This window comes from Sphaeramia orbicularis, chromosome 17 (assembly GCF_902148855.1).
Source record: "Sphaeramia orbicularis chromosome 17, fSphaOr1.1, whole genome shotgun sequence".
Lineage (NCBI taxonomy): Eukaryota > Metazoa > Chordata > Actinopteri > Kurtiformes > Apogonidae > Sphaeramia > Sphaeramia orbicularis.
The window spans coordinates 25,976,661-25,996,554 of record NC_043973.1 but is presented as its reverse complement, the minus strand read 5'-3'; the positions used below and the strand labels follow the sequence as shown (position 1 = coordinate 25,996,554).

The window sequence follows — 19,894 nt, the reverse complement described above, 5'->3', positions numbered from 1 at the left end:
TAAGATACAAATGTGAAATCTGATAAATTAATGCAAAAATGGGTTTTATTCAAAAGCAGTACTTACCCCTGAGCTACCAGTTCTACAGTTCCACTTCAACACTCTGACTGCACATTAGAATAGGTTCAGTTTTCAGATACCTTCTGGTGTAAGGTTCATAAGTCAGTTATGTAAATCTACATAAGACTGTCTATATATGCAATAACACTATCATGTATCTTGAAAACATTAGCAAACTAGCACCTGTCATTTGTTTTCATAGCCATCTTATTAAAGTATTTAAGTTTAAGCATATTTTATCTCTATTTCTGGAAAAATATAGACCAGTGTTATCTTCAGGTCATGTGATGAAATAATTACTTATAGCTCTGTTTGGTTAACATGCATATTTTTTTATGTAGGACATAGAGCACATTTAGAAGTTAATTTATAAAAATGAGGTTCCTGATATTGTCAGTAAAGTACATTTGTTTTAATAAATTTATAGTTACTCTGTTTTTCCTATTACTTTAAACTGCATAATGTGCAATAGTGGACTAGAGCCATCAACAGGTCTCATGATCATTTGTTTCTCATATCTGGCATTAGCTGTAAAATGAATGAATAAATGAGTGTGTCAGACAAGTAAATGTGAACAATAGCATTTTTTATTATCTTTTATTTTATTTTTTTTTTTCAAATCAAAGAATGACATTTTATTGGAACACTTAATTGTTACTTTCTAAATTCAATAAGTCTGACATCATCATCTGCAATAACCAAAATACTTTCCTCTAAAAAATAAAACAAGCCAAGCTGCAATGTGCTGAAAATGAAACAGGTTAAAATGAATTCTGGTTCTTCTACTGAAGCTGAAGTCAACAAGCATCTTTCAAAAATAATAATAAAGACAAATTCTTAAAAAAAATGCATATATTAAATTTAGCAGTTGCAAAATGATTTTCCTAACAGGTATGTTAGAACAAGAAAATTAATTATAATAAGCATCCAGTGAGATATTTAAACACCAAGTCACCAAAAATAGCAAACTATTAATGAACCACAAATGAACATGTAATTAGATTCAGTGTCTTAAAAAAACTGCAAATATCTTCTAGAAAGCACAAACTCTTCAGAAGTATTGTTACAAAAGTATTCAAACAACATGGGACGTCAATAGCACATCATAACTGGTCTATTTTTTTCATCTTATGCATTAAGATACGCTGTTAGAGCTATAGGTGGTACTGGAAGAAGAGAAGGTATAGGAGTAGGTAGAGTAATCAACACTGCCTCTTCGAGATCCACTTCTGGAGCCGGCACGGGAACCAGCCCTGGACCCAGAGCGTGATCCTGGGTTAGAGACATTGTAAGGACTGCTGATTCCTTTGGTGGATATGGAGGAGGCCTGCAGCATCTTCATACCATTGCTTTCTTCCACCATGCAGCTGTCCATGGCTTCCTTGTAGGAAATCTTCAGCTTCGTTTTGGGACACGTCAGGTTTTTCTGGTGGTTCCGAGTATCCTGAAGCTTTTGGGCCCCTTGACCATCCAGCCAACCATTATGAATAGCCTCTTCGATTGTAATGCGGCGTCCAGTTCCAGGCTCTATCAGGCCTCCTGTCAGGTACTGGAACTCTAGGAATCTTTGACCAGCCTCATAAGGCAGCCATGTCTCCTTCACTGCTTCTGCTGCAGACATCCTTCTTTTAGTCTTGATGTCCTCAAAACCAACATAGGCTTTCTGAGCAGGTTTCAGCTTAGAGGCCATGCTTTCATCGATGATACCTTGATGAACAGCGTCTTGCAGTGAAAGTCTCTCACCAGTGGCAGGGTTGATGATACCCCCAGTGCATGCCTGGGCCTCCAGCAGCCTCTGTGCTGTGATCGTATCAACAATGCCTCTTCTGAGGCCTTCTGGAATTGTTATCTTCTCCAATGTCTCTGTATCAAAAATAGCTGCCACAGGGCTCTGGTCATCAAACATCTCAGGTGGGGAGACGGTAATAGAAATACTGTTGAAGCGTTTTCGTACAGTAGGAGAAGATGGCGCAAGTTGGGTAGGACTGCTGCAAGTGACCATGTCGTCCACAGTACTGGCTGCAATGTTCATCTCTGTGCTGCTGGTTCTGCTGGCGATGAGGTCAGCAAACTGGGTCAAGGTTAATGTACCAGCACGGTATTGATCCAAAGATGGCTGGTCAATGACACCACGCTCCACACAGTCTTGGATGTCATACTGCATTCCTGTCTTCCTATCCACGATCACCAAACGTGAAGAGCCATCAGACCCCTTAATAGTTATTTCTTCCCACTCACATTCCTGTTCTGACAACTCCAGGAACGTGTCATAGTCAATTAGCTCTCGGTGATAGGCCTCCCTCACTGACATCTCCAGCCCAGTGTCCGGGTCGACAATCACAACACGTCTTTTGCGGAGGACATTGGTACGACTTGTTTGTGACTTCTGTGGTTTCCTCTTATCTCTGAGTGGTAGAAGTATGAGGCCTGTTTTCTGATCTGTCATGCATCTGTCCTTCAGCTGAAGATATGTTAGGTTTTCCTTGGTATTAGGGTCAAAAAAGCCTTTTGTGTCATCCCCCTCATAGCTAAGGATCTCATTCATCTCTTCATCAAAATATCCCCTTTTATAGGCTACAGCGACATCAATACGGTGGCTTTCTTTGGGGTCAATAATCCCACCACTGGCAATCTGGGCCTCAAGTAGGCGGATTCCATGACCTTTTTCAATAAGATCTTTCTCAATAGCCTGAAAGAGGGAGATTGTCTTTCCTGTGGATGGGTCAATGTATCCAGTTACTGCTTTCTCTGCGGACAGCAACTTGTTCTTAAACTCTTTTCCTATTAGACCCCTCTTAAAAGCATCCTCTACTGTCAAGAAGACATTGTTAACTGGATCAACAATAAAGCCCGAAGCTGCTTGGGCCTCAAGAAGCTCCAGTGTAGTTCCTCTCATCAGCAGGCCTTCCTTCATTGCCTGATAGAGGGGCATTATTCTGTCATTCGCCTCATCATAGATCCCTGCAATACATGAGGAGCCATAGAGGTAAGACCTCAGCTTGTCTTCAATATCTTTGCTGGAAAGCTTGCCCTGGTTGAGCTTCTGCAAATCAGTTTCATCCAGCAGCTCAGATTTAATGAGCTCATCAACAGAAACTTCACCACGGAGACCCTTTACTGTCATTGGCTTATCTGGGCCACGAAGCAGCAGCAAACCAGAGACAGGTTCCACTACACATGTCTTTCTAAGATCATTGTAGCTTATCTTCTCCCCTGTGGCTGGATCCAGGTAGCAGGCAGGTTTTTTGTTCAAAGCCCTGTAGAGATCCTCATCAATAAGGTTGCGATCCAAAGCCAGATCTTTTGGAAGGAACACACTTAAAACTGGATCCAAGATACCTCCAACAGAATCCTGAGCCTGGAGCAAGCGGAGAGCTGTGTCTTTGTCAATTCGACCTTGTTTGCAAGCCTGGCCCACTGATAGCACTTTGCCAGTGTATGGATCTTTGAAGCCTGTGCTAGCTGCTTCAGCTGTTACCAAGGTGTCTCTGTCTTCTGTGTCTACAATTCCTCTTGAACAGGCAGTATCGACCGGCATCTTTTCATTAAATGTCGGGTCCAGTATGTAGCCTGTTGCTGCTTGAGCCTCCAGGAGCAAGAGGGCGCTCTCTGGGCTCAGGAGGTTCTTATTTTTGGCTTCAGTGAAAGGCATTTTTCCTTGAGGACCTGTTGTCATGCCTGCAATAATGCCAGTGCCCTTTAGATTAAGCTGGATGTCCACAGCCACATCATCAACTGTCTTTTTTCCCTTTAGGAGCTGGTCTAAAGTGGATTTACTGATTATGCCACAATCACAAAGCTGGTGGGCTGTTACTTTACGGCGCACACCATCAAATACTAACTTGGAAGGATCAACTGTAGTGATTTTCTCATCTGTCTGTGTCTGCTTGGCCAGAGTGTCAGGTCTCTGCTGAAGCCTCTTTATTTCTCTCTCCAGAGCGTCTCTCCTGAGAGCCAGCTCTGATACCTCCTTTTCAGAGCTAAACAGCCGGTTCTTGTACCTCTCTTCTACACTCTTGAGCTCCATCATAAGCTTTTCAATCTCATTCTTCAAGGAGAGCCTCTCTCGATCAGCCTTATCCCTATCTGATTCACACTGCCTAATTTGACCCTCTCTCAGCTCAGACTGGTTTTTCATGTAGGTCAACTCCTTGAGGATAGAATTTTTTTCATCCTGCAGCCGCTGCTTGTTGCGTTGTTCAGTCTCGAGTGAGATCTTGATACGGCTCAGTTCCTCTTCTACACGTAGGAGACGGTTCTTGTCCTGCTCCAACAGTTTCAGCTTGGCATGCAGGCTATCCCTCTCCAGAAGCACCTCACTGTACTGGCTCTGAGACTCGTGTACCATCATGGATGTCTGCGAAGAGATGAGAAATCACATTACTATGTTATTGTGTGCAACAATGCTAGCAAGAGCACAAAGCAGGAAGCTCCAAATTCAACCAATATGCTAATCTAAAATGTAACTATGGTGCTAATAAGCAACATGTTATCATTTGTCAAATTAAAATTTCAAAACAAAATAAATGTTAATTATTAGTACAACCCCTAGTATTGTACATTTGTACAGCTTTGTGTACAATATATTTGTTAGCTGAGTTAGTAAACAGTGATTATTAAGGTAAATTATGTTCAGTGATCAAACATGCAGCCGCATGCATATAAACCCAATGTGTCACTCATGCGCAAGCAGCAAGTTGGTGATCCTTCAGTGGGGTCAAAAGTACCTCAATTGATTGCTTTTGGAATTTGTCTATTTCCACCTTAAGCTTTTCTCTCTCCTTGGTGAGGTCATTGATGAGAGCCTGGAGTTCTGCTGTTTTCTTGGTGCTACTTTGAAGCTGGACATGCAAGGCTGAAATCTGAGTGGCATTTTCTCCGTCAATAGTATCTTTACTACTTTTCAAGTCATCTCTCTCCTGCCTAACTGCTCTCAGCTCCTCCTCCAATCTCAGTCTCTCCTTTGTCAGGTTCTGTGTGAGAGTCTTCAGTTTTTCGGTCTCTTGAGTGTATTCATTCAGCTGACGACTCTTTTCTTCAATGGTCTTGTACAGGCTTTCATTTCGTTGGTTGAGTTCATGGATCCGGGCCTGTTCTTGCTGCAGCTTCTGCTTCAGTATCTTCAGCTCAGCTGTCACTGCTGCCAGTTCATCGCTTGTGACTTTATGTTCCTTTCGGCTCTTGTCCAGAGCCTCCTGCAGTGTTCTGAGGTCGTGCTCATACTTCCTTCCAGTGTTAGTCACCTCAATCTGAACAGATTTCAGGGTGTTAATTGTAGTGGTGTGCTCTTTGCAGGTATGCGTCATTCTCTCCAGCTCAGCTTCTATTCTCTTTCTACGGGTGAACTCTTCTTGGGCTGCCTTCTTTTGTCTCTCCAACTCAGCTTCCATGCCATCCAGAGAACACTGAAGTTCTCGGATTCGGCTCTGCAGTCTGGCAGAACCCTGCTCAGCCTTGGTTTTCTCACTGGTCTGCTTCTCCAGCTCCACTCTGGTAATACGGACCTCCTGCTCAGACAATTTCAGCTTGTTCACTTCCTCTTTATAAGCCGCATTCTTTGCCTTCAGTTCTGCTTCAGCCTGTTTCAAGCGATTGACTTCTAATTCCAGGGCTCTCCTCTTTTTCCCTTCTTCCTCCAAGTTAAAGGTTAGCGTGCTGATCTGTCTGGATCTGTCCTGATTGTTCTTGGTGGCCTCCTTCATTTTAAGTTCATCCTCTCCTCTCTGCTGTATGAGTGTTCTTATCTGGACCTCCAGCTCGTTGCGTACCCTTGTCTCTTGTGCCACTGATGCCCTCTGCTGGCTGGCCTCCTGCTCTGCTCTACTTTTCTGCTCTTCTGTGTGAGCGATGGACTGTCTCAGTCTCCTCAGCTCATCCTCTAAATCTCTCTTCTCGGCAGTGAGTCTGTCAAGTTGCAGTCTCAGTTCAGCTGTATCTTCTTCCCTCTGTTGGGAGGTCTTCAGGATCGTTGTCTTGGTAACATGGATCTCTGCCTCATATTTCTGCTTAAGATGATTAACCTCCTGGTTACACTGTGTTCTTACCTTTGAGATATCTGACTCTGCATTTCGTCGACGGGCTGCCTCCTCCTCCAGTAGTATCTTCATCCTCTCCAATTCACGTTCTTTATCCTTCACAGACTTTTCTAAGTCAATCTTGATCCAGTTTAGCTCTTCGAGTTCTTTCTGCCTGCGGCGAACAGCGGCCTCATACTCTTCTTGCTGGCTGGTGTAGCGCTCCTCTGCTAACCTTTTCTTCCTCTTTTCTTCCTCCAGTTGGTATTTAATGCGGGTCAGCTGGTCATTAAGCTCTTGAAGCTGGTTATGTTTGCTATCCAGACTCTCTTTGGCAGCATTAGCTTGGATTGCGGTGGTTCTTATAACTTCCTCCATAGAAATGAGCTGATCTTTTGACTGAGTGAGCTCCAGCTTGTGGCGTGCTAAATCATCCTCTAGAGACTTATTTTTATGGTTACGATCGTGGAGGTCTTCCTTCAGACGCCTCAGTTCTTCTTCTGTCAGCTCAATTTTGGTGTTTCTGATCTGTGGAGAGCATATAAAAAAAGAACTCCTTAGACACCTACTTTTACATCTATAAACCTACCTCACTGTTACTGTGTATTATGAAACGAAAATGTTTTAAATGGAAATCCTCTACTTACCTTTAGCTCTTCCATGTTCTTCAGCATCTCCCCGAGGAATTTGTAGTAGTCACTTGAGCGGGTAAGTAGCTCTATGTAGCGGGACTGGAGGCCACCAGCCTGATGGTGTTAAAAAAACAATGCGTTATCATGCCATGGGTTTAGTTTTTTGTTGAAATTTCATGGACTCCAAATAAGCAACACTCTATTTTAGATGCAAAATATATTCATAGCTGTAAATGTATTAACACAACTTAATGAGAGCCAGTGTTCACACCTCTTGTCTGACCACAGAAGCAGGAGACTGCAGCATAGTTCTCTTGATGGGGATGTTAAGCAGAGTTTCCAGGCCAGCACTGTAAGACGCAAGCTGCAGCTCATAGTCCTGTAAGCACACAACACAACAGGACCTTACTGTTTTGTAACAACATTGCTTGTGCCCATGAAAGTATGCATAAAATATTTTAAATAGAAAAATATTGCAGAATAATCACCAACCTTTATGGAGGCAGCACAAATGTCAGCATTTTTCTGCACATCCTCCACTTTCTCCTTCTTTCCTTTAATTTCAGTGTGAAGTGCCTGTGCAGAGTCAAGGGGGCATGAAATGCTCAGAATTTAATCTAACATCAGGCTCTTTTACTAGACATTAATTTCAAAGCTATTAAATGCTCTTAAAGTGATTAACATTCACACATCTATCAGCTCATTTAATGCTCATTCAATTTAAAATTAGATGTAAGTAGAGTTTTATTCTGATTAAAAATTCAACCATTTAATATCATTAATTACTATATGTGGGAGGAAACATTGAAAAACATGCCTTCTGTTGGTTGAGGTGGTCCATTAGGGTCTGGATGTCATTCAGTTTAACCAACTGTAGGTTATCCTGTCGCTTCCTGGCATTGTCTATCCACTGGTCGAGGGAAGTGCTGTTCTGCTGATAATCTTTCAGCTGTTTCTCCTGCTTCTCTAAGTCCCACATTCTGATTGGGAAAGAGGGAGAGGAAGAGGAAGACATGATTATTTTTAGGGTTTTTACCAGCAGTGACTCATGTGTTATTTGTATGTGTGCATTCCATCTTACCTGTTATCAATTTGAGTTTGAATGCGGCGCCAGCGGTCACCCATCTGATTCACCAGGTCTGAATACTTGGACAAATCCACATCGCATTTGTGGAAGGACTCGGAGATTTGTCCGTTGTATTGGACTGCTTTAGCCAGGTCAGACTCCATAGCTGTCAGCAGGTCTCTTTTTAGCTCCAGTTCACCCTTCATATGCTTTAGTAGAGAGAATTAAATTGAATTGTTATTTTATTTTTATATTTCTATCATAATTAAATGCTTTCCATATTAAGGTGCATATGCTATGATTATAAATACAATAAAAAAGATCAATTAATCAAATGTTACACAATAACAATGCAACAATAACAAATTTTATGTGATAATCACCTAGGTACTTAATTCACTTATCTTACCAATCAGTTCAGTTCAGACAACTTTATTTATCCTAAATGGGTGATTCATTTGCAGCTTTGTCACATACATACAACAACAATCAGTCAACAATCATAGAATCATCAAGTAAATAAATATCAATGAACCAAATTCAGTAAGTAAAAACTCTTGACTAAAATCCAGTAAATACATCTTCTAAAACAGTCAGTTTCATCTATTATTGGTGGGGTCTGTGTTTCAAAGCTTAGTAGCAGAAAGAATAAAAGACTGTGTTGTGATTTGTATTGCTTTTGGGCACAGATTAGGTAGCAGTGCAAATCTGGTTGACAGAAAAACAATTACATTAAAATCCTATCAAGCTGCTTTATTCATCAAGACTTAACAGTTAATAAAATGTCGGCTCAAGTGTAATGTTATTACCTTTATCAGCTAGCAGTTAAAGTTAAAGTTGTAAAATGTGCCAGGTGACTGCCTTAACCTCCTGAGACCCAGGAAAGTACAAGTTTTGGATTTTTTTTTTTACATTAAATAATTGCCTTTTTTGAAACAGCACAATGCAACAGTTCTTTCAGAGGCATTTTTAACATTTTTATGGACTGTCCTTTGCCTTGGATAGCGTTTTTTTTTTTTTTTTTGGCAATAAAGCTGTCAAGCTCTTCTCCCCTACAGAAGACAAAAATGCACTGCTGGGTCTCAGGAGGTTAATACTGCAGTATCAGTGCAGCATGAAGGTATTACTGCTTTGCATCTATTTTCAAATAAGAAAAGAAAGTGTGTCAAACCTTTAGTGTGCTCCGATAGTTTTCCACCTCTATGGGGTCAAGAGATGTGGTCTCCTTCTCTGTCAGTCGGGCCTCGTGGACTTTGATAATATCTTCAACCTGGATGAGGCTTTGCAGCAGAGCCTTCAGAGCAGACAGTCTGTTGGATACACAGGAGTCATTACAGCAAATACAGTTGTTCTTAAATGTTTTTTACATTTAATGAGGCAGTTATTTTAATCAGTGACCACTTATAGATTGTCTTAAATTCTGGTCATAATCACTTCACCCACTTGATTCTCATGTATAGAAGAAAACAGGGATGAAATGAGACTATGGTATATAATTTTACCTCTGAAGGTAGACTGAGTAGAGACCTTGCAGGCCTCCCAGTGAATGATTGATGTAGTCCAGTTCAGAACGGAGGAATTTGGCATGTTCGGAGTCTGCAGGCAACCCTTCCAGCTGCTTTATAATGCTTTCCCGGATGCGCAGGTACTCATCATGAATGGAGTCCAAATTTTGGTGAGCAAGCTAGATATAAAAAAGAAGTGATAACACATTAAATGAAGCATGATGAGTTGTTGAAACAGGAAATTAACATTACAGGGTGCTTGCTCTTCATCCATATAAAAAATTTAAATTTTTTCCCCCAAGACCTTGACCTTATGTACTTTTATACTTGGGTGCCTACTTTTTTGGTTGAGACTACCTGTTGTGTGTAGTAGAAAAGTTTATTTTAATAAATGTATAAATGAATGAATGCACCATTTGCAGTAAATTATGTTTTACTGACAGAAACATTTTCAAAACACATGAAAATCACAAAAATGCATGGATATCACGCAAACAAGTTTCATTAGAATCATTCCAGTATTTAAGTGTACATATCCAGTAACACTTGACATGTTTTCACTAACATATCAAGTGTTTTATATGCTTTTCTCATGTATTTCTTATCTGACAAGATTATGTGCTTTTGAGCATACTCTAAAATTCAACTATGAGAGAAACTTTTTCCATACTTTATTAAGACTTTCACATAAAATTCCAGACTTTTAAGGACTTTCAAGACCTGTGCAAGCACCCTGTATTATGGGTTTTTTTTTTTGGTTTGGTTTGCAAGCTATATATTACCTCTTTACAGTGTCATATTTGACCTACATTTTTGCACAGATGACCTTCACCTCTAGATAATAAATCGGAAGTTACATACCTGAAGCTTCTGAATGTGCAGAGAGCACTCATGCAAACTGTTCTCCCCCAGTGGGACGTGGAGGTGACTGGTGAGGTCCGATTCCGCCTGCTGCAGCCGGTATCGGAGGTCATGGAGACCGTTCAGCAGAGAGATGCTCAGTGTTGGTGCTGGCGGGGCGGTCTTGGTCACAGGGACCTTGATGACCTTGACTTTGGTGGGCTCCGGTTTTGGAGGTTCAGGTTTTGCCTCTTCCTCTTCTGTAAATGCATTTATGAGTTAGCAGTAGTAGCAGTAGTAGTAGTGAATAGTTTATGACGATGTTGATAATTCAGAACAAGGTAAAGACATCTGGCACTCACTGTACGCAGGCAGCTGGACGATCAGTGTATCATAATGGCTCTGGGCTTTGTCAAAGTGGCCTTGTATAGTTTTCTTGTCTTCCTCCCCGAACAGCTCTGAACCTTGGCTGGTACGCAAGAACTCCTGGTAGTGAGTATCCATTCTTTTGATGATACTGCGGTACTCCTCAGGACGCATCTTCGACAACTATGAGACAATTGAACAAGGTCACGTCAAAGTGAAAAATACAGTTTGTGAGAACTAGAAAGAAAATCCACTTTAGGTTTACTTTATAGTTATGGTAGAAACACAGTTATTAAAATGAGATGTTTATTGTATCTTACCATACTGAGGGTGAGGGAGTTGATGTAATTGATGTCTTTGAGACAATACTGCCATGAAATGAGACTCTTGATGTTGATGTACAGCTGATTCCAGATGCCCATGATGGCGTCATAATATTGCTCATTTCTGGAAAACAGAGTAAGCAATAAATCATGCTGTTCAGTGCAATAGGTTTTATATTGTTGTAAGTATTAAAGAAACAGCAGCAGACATATTTAACCCATAAAGACCCAGTGCTCCAAAATAGCTTCTTTCTCCATATTAACTTTCCTTAAGTGATTTAACACCATTTATTGCATATTATCCCCTGCATTCTGTTTTCTGTAAAAATCACGTACTTCCTATATTTAATTCACTGATCATGTAGATGTTCATAAAAGGTCAGATTAAAGTTGAGGAATATATCAGAAACTAAGAAAACTCCAGAAAAAGTGACTTTTTCAGCAAAGATATCAATAAATGAACGTCTCCATCCACTGTCATTGATCCAACTCCATGGGTTTTACTGGTGAATCAATGTTGTAGAAGATGACAGTGTTTCCACGTTCACTACGGAGCCTCTGAACATCCAAATGGGCCATATTTGATGACCATGAAAAGATGACAAACTGTATTTTACACCAATTATTTACATGTATTAATAAGATTAGTGGATTAACAGCTATTAAACATTTTAGTTTAGAAGATGCTTTTGGTTTTCAGTGGCTGTTTGGGTCTCTATGGGTTACACGTTTTATTATATTTTATTCCAAAGGTTGTTTCAGGATCTGCTACATTTATTACTATGTGTCAAAAAGACTGCTTTTTAATAGCTCACAAATATTATGAGATCCCAGATAAGTTATAATCTGAACAAAATCATGATTCTTACTTATTGGCAAGGCCGATACTGAGTGGGTTGGGTGGGGGGATGAGCAGACACACAGACGGAATCAACATGTCCAGACCTCCAGGTCCAGTCACAAGCCATTTGCTACGCTGGGAGTTGTCCTTCAGGATTCCCTCATTCCCTTTTAAAATCCCAATCTGATGCAAGAAGAGGAAAAAATGCACTGAATAAACGTATGTTCATTACACTTCACTGCATATTCTGTTTCTGTTTCTGAAAGTGTATTCCTCACCTGGTCTTGTTTGAAGTCACATAAGGCCTGGACTATGACAGGGCTGCTGCTCTTCTCTTCAGGGTTACGGGGTTTTAACCTGACGATGGTCTTTGACTTATTGACCAGACTTTGGACCTGCCTCTTGTTCTCCACGATTCGCTCTTTCTCTTTCTGTAAAAACCCACCATCATTTTAACCACAGCGGCTACAAACATCTATTTATCTATTTAGTTTTTTTGTCTGAAACTTGAAGTAAAAAAAGAACTAAAAAAACAATAAAAGCAAGAAGTCAATTACATATGCACTCATCAATGGTCATTACTTACAGAAAAAAGTAATAAAATACAATAAATTTAACCTAAATATACATATGAATCAACTCATAAACACAGTTTGAGAAGGGACAGAAAGAAGCAAAGCCTTATCTAGTCCTGCCCCTTCCTTACTTTCAGTTTCAGATTCATAACCAAATATAATTCCTTCAATGGCTATTTATGACATTAAAATAGATAACAACGAATAACTAGTCATAGCACCTCTGTATTTGTTGTATCACCATTGTGCAACCATTCTGCCAGTAATCAAAAATAAACAAATAGAGACTAAACTATGCAGGGTATAATGAATAAACCCCAAACTACATATAAACCCATTCAAAATATCTTCAATTACACATACCAAAATATGAAAGTGGTCTGATAACTCAATGTATTTGTATGAGTCAATTCACATTTGTTTGTATTCACTTTAAAATAGCGGTGTATTCTTACACACTTTTGAAGTGTCATCAAGTTTATTCCATAACTTGATACCACATACAGAAATGCACATACTTTTCAGAGTTGTGTGGACCGCTGGGTAAATGAAGTTATGTTCACCCCTTAGACTGCAGCCGTCATCTCTCATTTTGAACATGTTTTGCAGATTACTAGGTAGTCTAACTAACATAGCATTGTGTAGGACTAACACTGTTTTAAAAGTAACTAGGTCAAAAAATTTTAATAGTCGTGATTTCAAAAATAGTAGTATTCAGCGTTTTATTTCATATATAACCCAGAGGTTCACAACCTTTTTTGGCTTGTGACCTCATTTTAACATCCCAGATTTCTGGCAACCCTAAACATTCAAAACGGAAACTTTTTTTTTTTTTTGTTGCTAAAATTCATTTGTTTTTGATCATGTAATACTTTGCTATACTGTGTTGCAAAGAAACATTAATTTTAGACTACATTTAGGCTATATAATGTATATTATTATGGACGGAGGCAGAAAAGCCAGGTGTAGATTACTGCACAAAGTGAGAATTTTATTTTCCTTGGTCAGGATATGTAGTCAGTCCAGCTTGGATTTACAAGGCTGACAACACTGAACAAACAATAACTCAAACTATGAATTATGAAAGAGCTGCAGCATCTGAAACTGACCACAATGAACATTTGAAAGACAAACAGAACCACAGTGCTTCAGTTTCAGCTTCAGAGTTTGTTATGTGTTTTATGTTTTGTGATTGTCTCTCTCAACTCACCATATATTATTTATTAGTAAGTTTTTATTTTTATTTTTATCAATTACTAGAAATTTCAAGTGACCCCATTTGAATTCCAGGTGACCCCACATGAAGTCCTGACCCCAAGGTTGAAAAACACTGCCGTAATGTGTTTACCTCTAGGTTTTTCAGGAGTTCAACGAGGTTCTCCAGGGGAGTGTTCTTGTCACATGTGAATTTGTGTCGGATTGTCTCATGTTGCTTCTGCAGCTTTGCATAGGTCTCATTGGCCTCCTTGAAAAACTAAAGACAGCAGCAAAAACTTTGTTTACATGAAAACATACAATATTTCATGACTTCTTTTTAACAGTGGAGTCGGATTAGCTGTGCTCTTACCTGGCTGTAGGCAGCATTCTCCTTCAGATGAATATGGATACACTTAGTAATCTGGAGAAGCCAGCTCCACTGGGTCTGCAAGGTGTCCATGTAGGCCTGTGGGTATAAACACAGAGGTCAGTACTAGTCACTTCTTCTTCTTTTTTTTTTTTTTTTACCTGATTAGGGAAGGGATAAAAACAGAAATCCTTACTTCAATCTTATCTGATGCTGGATGGCTGCTGGCAAGAAGACCATCTGATTTAACCTTCAGCTTGTTTAAGTCCTTTTCCTTCTCTTCCAGATCCCTCATCAGCCTCTGAGAATGACAAGGCATACATATATAAACTAAGGGAAACAATGTGGAATCAAAGCATGAAAATATAATTAAAACAGATAAAATATTAGATTTTCATCCAGAGATCCTTACCGAGTAGTTCTCTTGCTTCTTAGGGATATACTGATCGATTTTCTTGTCTCCCCAGTCAAACACAAGCTCCTCCTCCTCTTTTTCATTCACCCACATGATGGCTTGGGAAATTTCATCAATGATATTCTGAAGCTCACGCAGCTGACTCAAGCGACCATGGGACATTTTCTAAGAAAGACACAATATAGATTTATGAATAAGTAAAACACCAGCAGTGGAAAAAATGTGTCTGATCTTGGCAAAATTACAGTTTGGTGGTCTTACCTGTAGGCTGTCCCATTCTTGCTCCAGGACGTAAAGGTTGTACTTATCATTCCTCCCGTTCTAAAAAGAGAAGGTTTTTTTCTCTGTTTTAACTGAGATGGCAACATATTGAGTTTTGGTATACATGTGATGCACCCATGAACCATTTTATGTACAAAAGAAAACAGACAGACCACCTACCAAATCATCTCTGGCACGGTCTACTTCCTGGTTTCTTACAAGGCTGCTGTGGGTTTTGCTGTGGTTCGAGATTTGTTTGTCGAGGGCAGCTGAGTCATCCCCCCACGGAGCTGTCTCAATCATACGCTGAAAGATGCCAAAATCATACTTTACTGTCATGTTGATGTGTAAAACTGAAAATAGTCAAAACAGTCTCTTTTTTCAATAATATAAGAAAAATTTCAGTGAAGATTTAAACACACAAACAAAGAAAACACTTAAATCCATGTCTTTCGGTTATGCAATCCCTAACACATGTTGGGTGATGTATTTCAGATGTATTATTGGTAATAATGTAAGAAAAAATGATAAGATATTTGTTTAAAATACTATTAGCAGCCTATAAAAAGGCTATTACCAAAAAATGGTGCAGATTAGAACCACCTACAACTAACGACTGGATACTAATTGTGATTGGAATATTTGAGATAGAGATTCTGACCCACAGATTGAGGACTCAAGAAGAGTAGTGTCATTATAAATGGGAGAAATGGACAATTTTCATTTCAGCGTCACATTATTAAAACCAATTGTTAGTCACAAAGGTTTATTATGGTCAATGTATCCCAAATATCCCTCATGTTTGTTTTGTATTGTACAGAAATCAAACAATAAAAATAAAGTGTAAAAAAAAAAAAATCTATGTCTTTCCACTTTTCACCCTCTAGGTGTCAGCATTTAATCATTATGTCCATTGCTAAGCTGGAAACTATTCCAACTATTCCCCCCCTTGTCCGCAGCCCTAAGCTTTGATAAGAGCTCTGCAAGCAAACCAACCTCAGCCAGGCCCTGCTCTTTGCTCACATTTTTTTCTTTCTTTTCTCTCTCAAGGCTTTTGTTCTATTGCCACTCCCTTCCCTCTTGAATGTTTGTCTGAAGCTACACAGGACATGGCTGTTGAGAAAGTCTGGCTATCATTATAGCTAAAGTCTAGTAGGGAATACATTATGAATTCAGACAATGATTTATAGACAAAAAGTAGCTTACTGAATGAAAAGTTGCAAACAGACTAAGTAAGGAATTGGTCAATGTGTTTCCAGTTGCACAACAATATTTAAAGTAGAATACTGGAGAGAGAGAATAAAATATGTGTGATAAAGCAGTATTTGGTTATGTAGTGAAATGAGGAAATACAGACGGTGAGGCTGGAAGTGGTGACAGAATGACAGGGTTTGTTTTAGGTTGGGTGGGAGGGTTTGGGAGGTAGAGAGTGGAAGGGCGTTTTCCCATGAGCGTGTTAGAGATCAGCTAAACCGCCCTGTCCCATAACAACCGACTCAGTGGAGAGTGTCACATTTCACACTCCTTTCCTTCTACTTTTCTTCTACTTCTACAGCTTTTTCTCCCTCGTCTCTGCTGCCTCCCTCGGTCCCCGTCCATTTCTCCCTTTCTGTTTCCGTCTCTTTCTCAGATGGCAGTGCTCTTTCCTCCTCTTTGTTTCAGCCCTCCTGCACGGCGCTTGGCCTCTTTCACTCACGGATCAGGTTTGGGAGAGCATGTCCAGATGGTTTCAGTTACAGGAGGTTAGAATAAGTGATACGGTAAGTGCATCCCCTCCTCCTCCCTTCACATAAAAACTGTGCACCCTAGTGCACGGATACAGGCATGCATTCACACGCAGATGCAACTATTCCTACTGCTCAAACAGGTTGAGTGTCTGGGTTTCACCAGACTTTTACCAGACTTTCTAAATGTCTGTTAAGTCTGTAGAACTCACCTTCTGTTGAGCAATCCAAGCCATTGCATTGTCGAAGAGCCTTCCCCCCTCGACGGAGCCCACGCTGCCTCTGTTACGTCTTGTGCCCATCCCACCAACAAGTTGCTGTTGAAGAGCAGCGTGCATCTGCTGTAGCTGATCCACACTGCAGAGGTGAACAAAAGAGACAATACTTAGTGAAGGCCACAATAAGCATTAATTTACAATCGACTGAGACTGAAAGAAAAGCAAATGTAGTTTGTGATTAACTCTATAACAATGTCCTCTATCTGACCATATGTAAAATTTAATTGCTTTTGCTTTGGATCATGCAACTATAAAACTTAAATGTATGGCCTTTACAAAAACACAGTATCTTTCTTACTTTCTGAAGAAGTCATGATTGACCCGCATTTGCTGCAGCTCTATGCCACAGACCTTCAACTGCTCCATGGATTCCAAACCCATAGCCATCAGCTTTTCTGCTTCCATGACTGGACCCCCCTACGCAATCACAAAGAACAAACTGTTAACTCCCAGCAACAGCTTCATGATGACGGTAATATCATCAGACATCATCTGTAGCTGATGATGTTATCTGCCTTTCAAGTCGCATCTTGCGTCTTCCTTTCAACTATACCCCCCTGACACAGCATCATCACACTGACGTGTCAACAGAAACTTAATCCAGTCAACAACAGACACAAGAATCAGAATTAGCTGATGTTATGCATATTCTGGTCACTGCCCTACATCTGAAAGTCCATAGAAGGTAATATTCAAGCGTAAAACAGGACTTACAGTCTGGAGGATCTTCTTTGCTCTCTGTAGGTAATCCTGACACTGGCCTGAGAGGAACATTCCTTTCTGCTGAATAGCTTGTACACTAAAAAATAATCACACAAACAAAATATTCAGATCCTGTAATGCAGCTAAGCAGTTAAATAATGAGAAAATGTAAAAACGGTGAGTACTTATTGCAAAAAGACAAAGAAAGAATTCTAAAGAAAAATAAGTACTTTGCAAATCTTGTCATGAATTTATTAGAAAACATAACAAATGCAGTTAAATGTGTTAAAGACAGGTAGTATTAACATAGCATCTATAATAGTTATATGTAGACACAGAGATGTGAATGTGTCTGAATAATGAGAGTTAAAAAGCCCAAGCTTCTTTTTTGTTTGTATCTGTTAACAATTAAATGATAAAAAAAATAAAAATAAAAAATGAAAGGACTATAATGTTACTTGTGGTATAGGCTTTTAAAAAGAAACCTGTATGGCAACACTACAATGTAGGTTTATAATGACTGGCTTTATAGGTCATGGGAGTGTGTCATCAAAGGGTCACAAAACAAAGAAAAAAACTGTGTCACATTTTTTTTTTTTACTGCTTAATTTACATTTACTTTAACCTTAGTTCACTGTGAGTAGCCAAAGAGATACTTTAAAAGAAATAATGTTGGGAAAATGGAGAATGTGAAAGTTTCTGTTCTAACTGTAATGGTGGGTGTACAGTCAAGGGGTGTGTACAAATATTTCCTCAGCTGTGATTCATAATACTGGGAAACACATCAGGAGTAATATATCTAGGATTACTTAGTTACACACTCATATATATCAGAAATTAATAAATCATTTCCTGATAAGCTCAGAGGTCACGACCTGAGCTGCATTTGGACTGATAACGGAAGTTAAAACATTAATAGGCTTCTCATGAGTCTCGGATGGTTGAGGTTCGGTGGATTTATCTCTTATTGGAACCAGGTTAATGCCTTTTTCTCTCACGAAATTTAGGCAAAAATTAACCCAACTTGATGTTTCAAAAGTCCAACTGAATTCTCCATGTCTATGCGCATGAATCTGTAAATGATTGTATCGTTAATGGTTTTACGCACATTTTACGCACGTTTATTGCCTTTTTTTCCGCCGTTACGCTTAAAAGCAACAGGTGTTTTTCCAAACTCTTACCTCAATCCACCACCTCCGCCCCCACCCATAGTGCCAACTTGCATTTTCTGTCCTCCGAGGCCCCCTCCGTGCATGGACGTCCTGGAAAAGGTGGTGTAGGAGTATCCGCCACCACCGCCGTCCTGGTAGTCCCCCGAAAAGCCATTTCCACCGTAAAATACCTCGTTCCTAAAACTCGAACTTGTCAAATCCGGTCGAGAATTACTTCTGGGGCCGATGTTGGCCAGTTTCGGATTGGACCCGTACATGCTCATTTCTGCCGGCTATTATATTTCAAGTTTTTTGTGAAGTTTTGTCAGGTCCGCACAGTCCGGACAGAGCACGAACGGTGCGCGTCTCCACCTCCCCTTCTCCTGTTGCGCAGATAATGGTGTACTGTGAATAGACGGAAGCGGGCCGCTTTTGGATAGGACAGAAAACCACACCTTTACTGTGTTTACGAAACACTCCAGCAGCCTCAATAGCCTGTGGGAAGATTACACTGGGGCTGTCATTTCATTCTTCAAAAATGAGCCAAACATTCTGTTGCAATGATTTTATAGCTAGGGTGAGGTGAATGGAAATGAATGTTAAACCTGGTACAGTTTACGCAAAAAAAAAAAAAAAAAAAAAAGAAAAAAAAAAAGAAAAAGAAAGAGTACAACAAGCTGGTGATGTAAGTTATTCCGGATGTTATTTAGAAAGTCGACTTCCAAACTGTTTGATTGGGCGTAATTTTACTTTCAAAGCCTTTAAAAAATGTATACACCATTCAAAAACACATTATTATTATTATTATTGTTATTATTATTATTTTTATTATTTTTATTATTATTATGATTAGTAGTAGTAGCAATAGTAGTAGTAGTAGCAGTATTAGATTAGTAGTAGTAGTAGTAGTAGTAGTAGTAGTAGTAGTAGTAGTAGTTGTAGTAGTAGTAGTAGTTGCAGTATTAGATTAGTAGTAGTAGTATTTGCTGTATTAGAGTAGTGGTAGTAGTAGTAGTAGTAGTAGTAGCAGCAGCATTAGATTAGTAGTAGTAGTAGTAGTAGTAGTAGTAGTAGTAGTAGTAGCAGTATTAGATTAGTAGTAGTAGTAGTAGTAGTAGTAGTAATAGTAGTAGTAGTAGTAGTAGCAGTACTGGTCATATTTTATGTTTTGTCTACAACTGGAGTAAACAGATGATAGCACAGATGGCCTTTACATATAAATACACAGTTGTAAATGAAAAGAAATTAAATTTGGAATAAAATAGTTTTACTTTCTCTTCTCATGAATCGAATGTGACGATATGATTTATTCTTGATAAACTGTAACTGGGACTCAGTATGTAATCATTAAACCTAGACAAAAGTGATTACTGATGTGTATAAATAGGAATAAAAAGACAAATGTGTCTGAAAACAAACAAAATGAATCTTCCAACTTCATTTGCAACAGTGTAAATGTGAAAATGAATGATGTCATTTCATTTGAAGTTTGGATAAGTTAAGAGGCATTTTTGACTGTCGTCATTGCTACATAATCAAATAGACTCCTTTGAATAATGGCAGTTGATGTGCTCCAG

General features: G+C 39.4%; 1 protein-coding gene across 2 annotated transcripts; it reads right to left on the bottom strand.

Annotated features, from left to right (window-relative positions):
- Positions 1 to 641: 641 nt before the first annotated feature.
- dspa (desmoplakin a) lies at positions 642 to 18,846 on the bottom strand. Of its 2 annotated transcripts, none has more exons than XM_030159981.1 (24): positions 18,348 to 18,846; positions 17,179 to 17,263; positions 16,763 to 16,881; positions 16,399 to 16,543; positions 14,643 to 14,768; positions 14,463 to 14,522; positions 14,199 to 14,366; positions 13,983 to 14,087; positions 13,790 to 13,885; positions 13,571 to 13,696; positions 11,926 to 12,078; positions 11,676 to 11,830; positions 10,804 to 10,930; positions 10,480 to 10,666; positions 10,139 to 10,377; positions 9,275 to 9,456; positions 8,944 to 9,082; positions 7,788 to 7,981; positions 7,524 to 7,686; positions 7,199 to 7,282; positions 6,978 to 7,085; positions 6,722 to 6,820; positions 6,105 to 6,602; positions 642 to 4,417 (listed from the first exon to the last, which is right to left on the bottom strand). In XM_030159981.1, exons 1-24 carry the CDS (start codon positions 18,599 to 18,601, stop codon positions 1,196 to 1,198), a joined length of 6,834 nt encoding a protein of 2,277 aa, XP_030015841.1. In that variant the 5' UTR covers positions 18,602 to 18,846; the 3' UTR covers positions 642 to 1,195. The 2 variants fall into 2 exon arrangements, with proteins under 2 accessions (XP_030015841.1, XP_030015840.1); XM_030159980.1 differs by having other exon boundaries at positions 4,788 to 6,602; positions 18,348 to 18,601.
- Between the last annotated feature and the right edge of the window lie 1,048 nt (positions 18,847 to 19,894).

What these genes read in the sequence shown, in the direction of transcription:
- dspa (XM_030159980.1), bottom strand. Translation starts at nt 18,601, where the DNA reads ATGAGCATGTACGGGTCCAATCCGAAACTGGCCAACATCGGCCCCAGA. An exon ending in CAAAGAAGATCCTCCAGACT is followed by an intron (nt 16,882 to 17,178) that starts GTAAGTCCTGTT and finishes GTGATTGCGTAG; the next exon opens with GGGGGTCCAGTCATGGAAGC. An exon ending in TTTGTGCTGCCTCCATAAAG is followed by an intron (nt 7,086 to 7,198) that starts GTTGGTGATTAT and finishes GTGTGCTTACAG; the next exon opens with GACTATGAGCTGCAGCTTGC.